We start from the raw sequence: 11651 nt of genomic DNA, 5'->3' as shown, positions 1-11651 counted from the left end.
ACCTGCAAATCCTCGGATGGTCTGCCCTTGAGTGGTAAAGCAAAGAAAGAGAAATGTGAAAGTTGCATAACATTCAGGGGGATCTTTAGCCACTTTGATCCTCCTAGCCCTCCCACCCCCACCAGAACATTCCCCCACCTCATTCCCCTCGCTGACTCCTAGATCAGCCCCCGCTTCTGATCTCCCTACCCCCCCAGCAAGGATAGACCCTCCTCCAGACCTCTTCCCAAGAGCTGCTTTAAATGCGTTTGCATGTTTTGCGTCTCATTATTGCCGGATTTAGGAGTCCAGCGCTTAGATACTGCGCACGTCTCTCCTCCTTGCATTTAATGTTTGCTGTTGTACGCTGCTCTGAAAGCTGTCTCATGAGCAGTATAAATATCACATTGACAGAGCAAGACAAGCCGTGTTAAAGCCCTTTAAATCTTGTAAGGGACTAGCCCCTAAGCTTAATAACTTCTCCCCTTAAGAACATAAGAATATCCTTACTGGGTCAGACCAATAGTCCATCAAGCCCAGTAGCCCATTCTCACGGTAGCCAATTCAGGTTCCAAGTACCCGACCAAAACCCAAGGAATAGCAACATTCCACACTACTGATCCAGGGCAAGCAGTGTATTTCTCAATAACAGACTATAGACTTTTCCTCCAGGAACTTGTCCAAACATTTCTTAAAACCAGCTAGGCTATCTTCTCATACCACAATGCATTCCAGGGTTTAACTATTCTCTGAATGAAAAAATGTCCTCCTATTGGTTTTAAAAGTATTTCCCTGTAAGTTCATCGAGTGTCCCCTAGTCTTTGTAATCTTTGATGGAGTGAAAAATTGATTAACTTGTATCCGTTGTACTCCTTAGTGTCTTACACCTGTACACCAAGGGATGTTTAGTTTCTTCTGAGACCCCCAAGAGAGAGCTGACAGTTTTACAATGCCCGTTTTAAGCCACCAAGCTACCCCAAATCCACATGCTTTCATCAGCACCATTCATCTGATTTTTGTCATACCATGGCAGCCCTCTGAATTGGCAGTTTCAAAATGTCCGCTTCTACCACTTTTTATATGCTCCGAGATCCTTTATTCTGGTGATAATCTAACTGGGAATGTTCCCAAGCATGGGCAACCCTTGCAGAAATCAATATGTAACCCACTGCTTCACGGAAACAGTGCAAGGAGCATTATAGTGCACTTTGAAAGGTTAGGTTGCTACACACTTCACAGACCCTTCTCAAATCAGACTTCTCACCAAAGAGTTCTCTATTTACAAGCACAACAGAAAAGGTAAGTAGGATAGGAAGAACACAGAAAAAAAATGTAATGTAGTTTTGGACGGCAATGCTACAAAGGAAAGAGGCAAGGTTTTTCTCTAAAGGCAGTGGAAAGACATTAGAAAAGCAACAGTTCCTTGGATTGGGAAATCATAAGGGCAGTGGTCAATGTATAATCAGAAATGTCTAATTTTTACGTAATTGTCAATAACGCTGTATTCTCCCCTTATAATGTAAGGGCTGGGCCTGCATCATCTCTCCCAGCTTCAGGCCAGTCCGAGCATTGCCCATGCAGTACATCGAGGCATTGCTCTCAGACACCTCTGCATTGAAGAGATGCACCACACATGCATTATCTTCTAGGGAGCGGAGCGCACCAACCTCTCGATGTTCTTCCTTCCATTCTCCACACCCCTCTCGACGATCTCCTCAATGCGCTCCTTCTAGAAGAGCCGACATTGTGGCCTCTGATTTCAATTGGTCACCCTGCTCTTCTGATGATGACCCAGCCTTCTCTGCGGACGTGTCTTGTGGGATACCATTGGATCCTTTACCACCACCTCTTCAATGCAGATCACCACCTGAAAGTCTGCCCTTACCAATTTCATCAGACAGATGGGCCAAGCACTTCCAATCAATATGGAGTCAGAAGAGGAGCTTAAGGCAGAGCTTATGGATGCTTTGGACTACAAGCAATGGCCTAAAGATTGCATCAAGATACCACTCCATAAACTTACGAAGGAAGCCCTATTTAAAAGGGGGAAACTCGATTATCTCTACCAGTGGCTCCACAAAAATTGGGCACTTTATATAGAATCCAGCCCTCTCCAGGATTTGATAAACACCAACTATAGCTCCAACTTTGGTAGCTGAGCCGGCCCTAAAACGAGCAAATAGTTATCATATATATACACCAGTTCTCCACCAGGCAGAGAGGGCAGAACCTTAGCCAAATTTGGAAGAAAATTATTCCAAGCAACTGCGCTCGCTAACAGAATACTCAGTTACAAATTTTACATGACTTTTCATTTGAAGTGTTTGATTCAACAGCTATCAGATTATGAGCAGACCAGCTCAAGTCTTTTCAACATCTGACTAATGATTTGTTAGAAACCAGAAAATGTATGGTTAGATCTACATTTGATGCCTTTAGCATCACCTCCTGAACTTCAGCAGTATCTATTGCAACGTGCTTGGCTCCGTATTTCAGATTTGGACACCACTGTACAAGACTGCCTCTCCAACATCCTTTGCTTAGGTGATGATCTATTTGGTGATCGCATTGAGGAGGCTACATAAAAGATCAAGACCCACAACCTTGTCATCCAAAAAAACCTCAATCACAATTGTCCTGACTGTATTCCAATACCTCAAAATGCTCTTACTACTACTCTATGCGTAGATATAATCAACCATCTACATCATCCTGAGCTACAAATCAAAGGTGTCCTAGACAGCAGACATAACAGAAACCTCAGTCTCTACCACAATCCAAGCAACAGCAGTCTTTTTGACTTCCTTCTAGAGAGCATTGCCAGCATCTCTCTCAGACTCTTACCATAGGAGGCAGATTCCACTACTTTTATCATTGCTGAACCCTTATAACATTGGATCAATGGTTTTCCAGATGATGGACCAGGGTTATGCCCTTCACTTACTGCAAAAACCTCTGAACCATCTTCCCTTCAGAAGACCATCTTTCATCAAGAGCTCTAAGCCCTACTCTAGCTCAATGCAATAGAACAAGCTCCTCTGCTGGAGAGGGACTGAGGGTTCTACTCCATCTACTGATACTGAAAAAGACTGGAGGTCTCTGTCCAATTCTGAACCTCCATGCTCTCAACAAATACTTAGTGAAGAAGATGTTTTGCATGGTCTCTCGGAGGACTCTGATACCACAATTAGAGAAGAATGGTTGACTCTGTTCTCAAGACCTCAAATTCCCACATTCCCATCTTATCTACCCAAAGGAAATATCTTCACTTTTGAGTGTGTTCATGCCATTTCCAGTACAGTGTCTTACCCTTTGGACTGGCGTCAGCACCGAGAAATGCATGGTGGTAGTAGCCGGAATCCTCCGCTCATGCGGGTTTCATGTCTTTCCTTACCTTGATACACACAAACAGGAGATTCTACCTCCTCAGAGTAGAACAAAGAGAAGCAAAAGAGGCGACCTTGGTGCTCAATCTTTTTATTCATTGAAGACCTGACACGTACGTGTTTCGGCTGTATGGTCTGTCTCAGGGGTCTTATCCTCAATGAGAAGCACTTCGTTTTCAAATCTCCTCTTATAGTGAAACAATCTAAATGTAAATAAATGAATAATAGTTTGAAAGGATGCTAAAGAAAACACAAAATTGTGGCGAATCGATGTCTAAGCTGATGGCTTTATTGAAACAAATAAATAATCCACATAGATACATCTAGGGCTGGAACCTCTAGAAATATATGGACCCTACACGGTCTGTGTTCTGACATAATTGTCTTCTTCAGGGGTCCCTACTGGTCCTAAAAGTGAACTTGTGGATTAAAACTAAAGGGCTCGCATAAAACCGACGCGCTCAAAACGACAGAGTCGTTCTCCAAGCTCCCAGGCTCGAAAGCTTGGAGCATGACTCGGTCATTTTGAGCGCATTGGTTATATGCAGAGACCTTTCGTTTTAATCCACAAGTTCACTTTTAGGACAAGTAGGGACCCCTGAAGAAGACAATTACGTCGAAACATGGACCGTGTAGGGTCCATATGTTTCTAGAGGTTCCGGCCCTAGATGTATCTATGTGGATTATTTATTTGTTTCAATAAAGCCATCAGCTTGGACATCGATTCTCCACAATTTTTTGTTTTCTTGTGTGTGCTTTTTATGGAGAGAATAAGGTCAATTTCTTTTGTGGTTTGAAAGGATGACTTTTTAAAGCTAATCAGAAATTTCTTCTGTAAGTGTGTCAGTACCGGATATGATTGGTCTGCCAGGTTTATGAATTTTTGGCATCATGTAGAATGTGCCCACAGAAGGATGGTTAGGTATCATTTTCATTAAATGTGGTTGTATCTGCTTTGGAAGTGTTTTGATGAGGCTTTTGAGCTGTTTACGATCATCTTTATTTGAGAGTTGTTTGTATCCTTCTTCAATTACTTATGTGTGTCCATAATTACTATAGCACCTCCTTTGTCTGCAGGATTGATGACAATGTTTTGATTATTTTGTAAGCTTTTTATGGCAGATCGTTCTGGTGGGGAAAGGTTGTATAGAATTTTCTTTTATTTGCTGGAAAGTAGTGATTTTACCCTATGTATGAAACTGACCACTGCACCAATGATTTTATGGTGAGAACTTTACAACAATCCAAGAACATAAAACCTTTGAAATCAAAATGATAAGGTATTTTGACACCTATCAGATAGGACTTAACAGAAATCTGGGCTTTCTTTCTCACTATAAAGACATTTAAAACTGCTTTGTTATCTCTCTGTCTCCCACCCACCCACCCACCCCTCCCTCTTCCTATCCCTGAAATGCTTCCATGTTTTCCTTATATATACTGATATTTGTCAACATTTGCTTATTTCAGATCCGAAAAATAAGGGTCACCTTCGAAAGCTCATCGTAAAATGCATTGGTTTTATTTCTTTATACTACCACTGGACAAGAAACTTCTATCTGTACATCCTTTGGTTTCCAGATTCATGAAAAGCCTCTACATTACTAAGCCTCCTGCCATTGCCTGGGACCTCAATGTTGTGATATCCACTCTGATAAAGTCTCCTTTTGAATCTCTTGCAACTTCTTCTCTCATACTGACTTGGAAAGTGGTCTTCCTCATAGCCCTCACATCTGCATGCTGGGTCAATGAACTTCACGAACTAGTATTGGATCCACTCTATACAACATTCCGCACACATCTGAAGTTCCTCCCGAAAGTCATCTCTGAAATTCATCTTAACCAGTCTTCTTCCTAAAACCACGTTCTCACCCTAGTGAGACAGCTCTTCATACCCTGAACTGTAAACATGCACTAGCTTACTGCTTGGATCGCACCAAGTCTCGCAGAACTATCACTCAACTTTTCCCATCACTCAACTTATCCTGTCACCAAGACAGCCATCTCCACATGGCTGGTAACCTGTATCTTCTTTGCATATGCTTGGGCTGGGCTGACACTTGCAGGCTAGGTCACTGCTCATAAAGTTCATGCAATGGTGACATCAGTAGCCCATCTTTGTTCTACACCGATTGAGGACATTTGTAAATCAGTCACTTGGTCCTCAATCCATACCTTCACGTCCCATTATTGTTTAGAAAATCATTCCAGATGGGATAGTTAGTTTGGCCAAGCAGCTGCACAAAATGCCAACTTACCCTCCAAACCTTTGGGCTTCGTCAGGTTCATGGTAGTTACCAGTAACCCTATTGCTAGAGGCATGACCCTGGCAGCTTAGGAGTCCCAAATGTGAGACTATGATGCCTGTTTGTCCTTGGAGAAAGCAAAGTTACTCACCTGTGGCAGGGGTTCTCTGAGGACAAATATTCTCACAACCCTCCCACCTCCCTAGTTGGCTTATTAGCTATTTTACTGAACTGCAGGTCCAGCAAGCTGATGTCAGATGGGAAAGCACCAGCATGTGCGCGGTGCGGGCTGTCCTAAAAGATTTAAAGTGGCAATACACTTTTTGACTGTCCATGCTGGGTTCAGTGGATGATGCCATCCAGATGTGAGAATATATGTCTGCTCTCCTTGGAGAACATCTGCTAAAGGTGAGTAGCTATTTTATAAACTAGTCTTTAAGCCCGTTACATTAACGGGTGCTAGAATAGATGTGTGTGTCTGTCTTTCTTTCTTTCTCTCTCTCCCCTTGACCGCTGTCTGTCTGTCTGTCTATGTTTATTTGTTTTTCTCTCCTTGGACACTGGCTGTCTCTCTGGCCCCGTGTGTGTCATTCTTTGTGTCTGTGTCCTTGTGTCATTCCCCCGCCCCCCAGAGCAAAGCTGTCTGCCCCCAGCATACCCCTTTCCCTCTCCCTAACCCCCTTGTGTCTTCCCCCTCCCCCCGCAAGCAAAGCTGTCTACCCCCCAGCACACCTCTGCAACAAAAGCATCCCCCTGTACCTGCAGCATTGGCATGACACCCTTCAGCCAATCGTGAGTGCTCAGAGCGCGACAGGGAGCGGGGCCTGCAGCTTCTTCGGCGTCGGTGAGGAAGGAGAAGTTGGCCCAACTCTCCGCAGGGGCTTTGGGGACAGTCTTGTGCGGCTCGAAGCCCTCCTCCCAGCAGCACTCCATACTGCCTTCCTCCCGCCGCCCAGAATAGATGTCTGTATGTCTGGGTTTTTTTTATTTGTCTCTCTCTCCTTGGACGCTGTCTGTCTGTCATTATTTGTGTCTGTGTCTCTCCCTGGTCCCCTGTCTGTCCGTCTTTCTTTCTGTCTGTCTCCCTGGCCCCCCTGCTTGCCAAAGCAGCCCCCTTTCCATCTCCCCCTGTTCTGCAATGCCTAACTGCTCCGTGGCCCCCAGCACACCCCTCCCCCCAAAGCAGCCTCCTTTCCCTCTCCCCCTGTTCTGCAATGCCTGCTCCATGGCCCCTTTCTGTTCGCCCCCTCGCCCCCCCCCATGATTGCTATCTGCACAACCCTCCCACCAAAACAGCCCCCTTTCTTGCCTGCTCCATGGCCCTTCTTTTTCCTCTTCCCCTCCCTCCAGTCACCGCTGCCATTCCTATTTAAAACGGCCTGCTGAGGTTCGCGGCCGGCTGTAGCGAACCTCGCAGGCCGCTGTTCACCTCAGTAGCATGTTCCCTCTGACGCGATCGCGTCAGAGGGAACGTGCTACCACGTGGAGAGCGGCCTGCGAGGTTCGCTACAGCCGGCCGCGAACCTCAGCAGGCCGTTTTAAATAGGAATGGCAGCGGTGACTGGAGGGAGGGGAAGAACAGGAGCGGTAGCGGTTGTTGCGGGAGGGGGGGAGGCGGCGACGTGCAGGCCGCTATAAACAGGAGCGGCAGCGGCGGCAGGACCATGAGCCCTCCTCCCGCCATCCGCTGCCAGAGTCGCTCCTGTCGCGCGATGCAGCTAACTGGCGCATACGCCGTTTGGCTGTGAGTTCGGGCGTGCAATGTAAGTCTGCATGTGGTTCAAGTTGTGTGCATCGTCGGTCTGGAGGAGTGGATCGAGCTGGGGCTCCCGTGCGATATTGCAAGTTCGGCTGCGTGGGAGTTTTGGTTTTGTGAGGAGCCAGCATAGTGTTTCGGGTGGGGAAGAGTCGCGTTTCCTTTTTTGTTTTGGGCCCGTGCAGGAGGAGCTGAAAACAGGGCTGGGGGCTCGGTAGGTGGTGGAAGAAGGCTGGGGAGCCGCTCGATGGATCGCAAAAAAAGGAGGAGGGGGTGGGCACTCGGAGAAGGGAGCCATTTTCAAAGGCGCCCCCGCGGCTCCTCTCATGAGCTGCAGTTGCGTCGGAAGATGAGAGAGGAGTCGCGGTGGTGCCTTTGTGGGTCCGTAGTCAGAGAGAAGTAAAGCTGGGGACTGGCGCATGCGCAGTCCTGCGGCCACAGACCTACAGTGCACGGAACACGCAAATAGGACTGCGCATGCGCGGCTAGCTCTTAGATGCTTGTGTACCAACACATAAATAACAGGTCAACCAAATCAGAGTGAAATGAGCGTAAAATTCTGGGAATGTTGTACACATGTGTCAGGGTAAGAGAGTAATGCTGCTGAGAACTTTGTTCTGATCCATGATCCATTAGTTACATGGAGTAGAATCTAGGACTCCTGACACAGGCAATAGTGCTGAAACATGGCCCATGTTGGGTTGTCGTTTCCCTGGATTTAAACTTGGATATTTGTTAACAACACAAAAGATTGTGGAATCAGCAGCATTAAAGACTGGATTTTTTTTTTTTTTTTAGAAATTACTACTACTACTAATCATTTCTATAGTGCTACTAGACATAAGCAGAGCTATACATCAAAACACAGAAGAGACAGTCCCTGCTCAAAAGATCTTACAATCTAATCAAGACAGAGAAAGTGGACAAGAAAGTGCATCAATGCACTGTGCTCAGGTGGACGAATTACAGAGGGAATGATAAGACAGATATTGGTGTTAGAAGGTGGGTTGGAGTTGGAATTGAAAGCAGCTTCAAAGAAGTGGGCTTTGAGTCTGGATTTTAATACTGCCGGAGCCGGAGCCTGACGTACCAAGTCAAGAAGTTTGTTCCAAGCATATGGTTCAGCAAAGAAGAAGGGACAAAGTCTGGAGTTGTAAAGGAGAAGGGTACAGATAAGAAGAGAGACTTACCTATTGAGTGGAGTGCCGGGGGAGGGGGGGGATTGTGGGGCGAGATGAGAGAGGAAAGATACCGAGGAGCTGCGGAACGAATACACTTGTAGGTCAATAAGAGGAGTTTGAACTGTATATGGAAATGGATAGGAAGCCAATGAAGTGACTTGAGGAGAGGGATAATGCTGGTGGAATATGAGGCATGCAACAGAGTTCTGAACAGATTGAAGGGGAAAGAGATGGTTTAGCAGAAGGCTAGTGAGAAGCAGGTTGCAGTAGTTTAGGCGAGAGGTGATGAGTGTATGGATGAAGGTCTTAGCAGTACGGTCAGAAAGGAAGGGTCTGATTTTAGCGATATTGTAGAGAAAGAAACAACAGGTATTGGCAGTCTGTTGGATATGTGAGGAGAAGAAGAGAGATGAGTACAAAATTACCCCAATATTGCGTGCCAACAAGACAGGGAGGATGAGGGCATTGTTCATAGAAACAGAGAACGGGGGAAGAGGAGAGGCGGGTTTAGGTGGAAAGATAAGAAGCTCAGTCTTGGCCATGTTTAATTTTAGATGGCAGTGAGATGTCCAGGTAGGGATGTCAGACAAACAGGTTGAAACCCGGGACTGAATGTCGAGATCTCAGGTGGCATAGAGGTGATACTGAAAGCCACGGGGAGGAGATTAGAGCACCAAGTGTAGATTGGAAGAAGTGTAGATGGAAAAAAGAAGGGATCCCAGGACAGAGCCCTGAAGTTCACCGACCGACAGCAGAATGGTGGTAGAGGAAGATCCATCACAGCATATGCTAAAGGTATGATGAGAAACATGAAGAAAACGATGAGATAACAGAGCCCTGAAATTCAAGTGAGGACAGTGTATCGATGAGTAGGTGGTGATTTACCATGTCAAAAGCTGCAGATAGATCCAAAAAGGATAGGGATGGAGTAGAGGAATCTGGATTTGGCCAGGAAAAGGTCATTGGAGACTTTTGTAAGGGCAGTTTCTGGAGAATGAAGAAGGTGAAAGCCCGAATGATAGCATGAGGTGAAAGAGAGTCATGATAATGGTGGTGAATAGCAGGTTCAAGTAACTTGGATAAAAAGAGGAAGATGGAGACAGGACAACAATTGGAAGGGAAGGTAGGGCCCAACGAGAGTTTTTTGAGGAATGGTGTAACAAGTGTTGGGAAATAAAATAGCGTGTGGGGTTACGAAGATTAGTCTTTGTGGATCTTCTTTCCTCTCTGAACCTTACTTCTTTTGTTTGTTGTTTGGCATAAAAACATAGAAACATGATGGCAGATAAATGCCAAATGGCCCATCAGCAGCATCTACTTTCTCCTCTCCCTATTGGCTAAGGCTCTTAACACTTGCATTGTGATGTCATAGAACTTTCTGATTATAGAAACATGATGGCAGATAAAGGCCAAATGGCCCATCGAGTCTGCCCATCTCTTTCCTCTTTTGCATTTATACAGCCAGATCAGTTTATTATATGCAGGCACTTTCTCTGTCCCTAGCGGGCTTATTATCTTCTAAGTCAATGTTTATGTGCCCTTCAGATGTTTATGATTCTAAAATGGATTCTCTTACTACATGTAAGTAGGGCACAAACATTCAGTTCACCCTGTGTTTTAGAACAGGCTCTGTGTCAGCAGATACTTTTCAAAATGCCAGCGGAACTTTAAATTGAATCAGGTCGGCCAGACTGGATGGACCTTCCGGGTCTTTATCTGCTGTCATCTACTATGTTACTATGTTTAACTTGAGACAGCTTGACCTGGACGTCTGAAGTCCGATGTCTACCTCCTTTCTAAAAGCCACCTTTAAATGTCTAATGCCCCCTTTTACTAAACCGTGATAGTGGTTTTTAGCGCAGGAAGCCGTGCTGAATGCTCTGTGCTGCTCCCGATGCTCATAGAGTTCCTATGAGCGTCTGGAGCAGCACGCAGCAATCAGCGCGACTCCCTACACTAAAAACCGCCATCGTGGTTTAGTAAAAGGGGGAGGTAAGTGACACCACCCCTGGAATACCTTTCTGGACAGATAACATAGGACATTCATCCAAAATTATCTATCAAGCCCCCAGAAATTAAAACCAAATCACTTATGTAGCCAACTGCACCCCATCAAGGATATGAAAGTCTCCAAAAGTGAAATCCCACTGTTACTTATGTAGACCTATGTAGTTAGGTCTCGGTTTCTACATACTTTGGGATGTTTAATATTATTTTTATTTAATAAAATGGTAAACATTTAATAAAAATTTGAAAGTATTAGGCCATTCCTCAGTGGCTGACCCTGGTCATTTGACAGCAAAAATGGCACAGAGAAGCAGCTGGATGGCTGTGTTTAATGTACATTTTTTACGGCTGCATCTCAGAGAGGCAGTTTTCAGGCTGTCTACATTGGGTGCAAAGCATGAAAGTACTTATGGCAAACATGAATATTTTTGACTATGTTTAGGGTGGGCCTTGTCCATCAGACAATTTGCATGGATAGATCACTATTTATCGGTGTAAATGTCTTTAAAACAATGTCCTCTTGAAGACTGAATGTATTTCTTATTGGCTGGGAATAACCAAGGTTCTTCTGTTCATGAAAGGTGATCAGGAAAAAAAAATAAAACAGAAATTGTAGTTTTCCAGGTGCCCTCTTTAGACTTTAGAAAAGGTTTCCATAGAGCAAAGCAGATGATTATAGAATGATTTTTGTAACATTCACTGTTTTTTCTCTGCTGCACGAAAAGTCTGTGTGCTAAACGCTACAGCCTTAAGGATGTCCCTGAGATTGACAAATCCCGCAACTTCTCGCAGATTTATGTTCTCCATAAACAGTTGTTTTGCTGTCACATATTAGAGGTGTTTGTTGCCGTTTCCTTATTGAGACACCGTGACTTGTTTCCGGTTTCCAGTGTGCAATAGACCATTTACTGGAAGAGGAGGTGGAAACAAGGAATTGGGCATTTCTGCAGTGGTCAGAGTGTCCGAAAGAGGGATTGGGCTTGCAGAACCAGAGTCACTATGAAGAGAACCCAGTCCATCAAACTGAGTTATTTTCTTCTTAAATAATTTCCTTTCCTTTGCTCGTCGGTTCTGGAACCAGATTTTTACCTGTACC

At 45.0% G+C, this 11651-nt stretch overlaps 1 protein-coding gene across 1 annotated transcript in view; it reads right to left on the bottom strand.

Annotated features, from left to right (window-relative positions):
- Positions 1–10836: 10836 nt before the first annotated feature.
- The window catches only part of CDX4 (caudal type homeobox 4), a 46223-nt gene continuing 45408 nt past the window's right edge, over positions 10837–11651 (bottom strand). Inside the window, exon 3 of the mRNA XM_033946865.1 lies at positions 10837–11644. Within this exon, the coding sequence (XP_033802756.1) occupies positions 11411–11644 (234 nt within the window). The 3' untranslated portion in view covers positions 10837–11410. The remainder of the gene's footprint in view (positions 11645–11651) is intronic.

This window comes from Geotrypetes seraphini, chromosome 5, assembly GCF_902459505.1.
Source record: "Geotrypetes seraphini chromosome 5, aGeoSer1.1, whole genome shotgun sequence".
NCBI classification, from domain to species: domain Eukaryota; kingdom Metazoa; phylum Chordata; class Amphibia; order Gymnophiona; family Dermophiidae; genus Geotrypetes; species Geotrypetes seraphini.
This window is presented reverse-complemented; position numbering and strand designations above follow the sequence as displayed.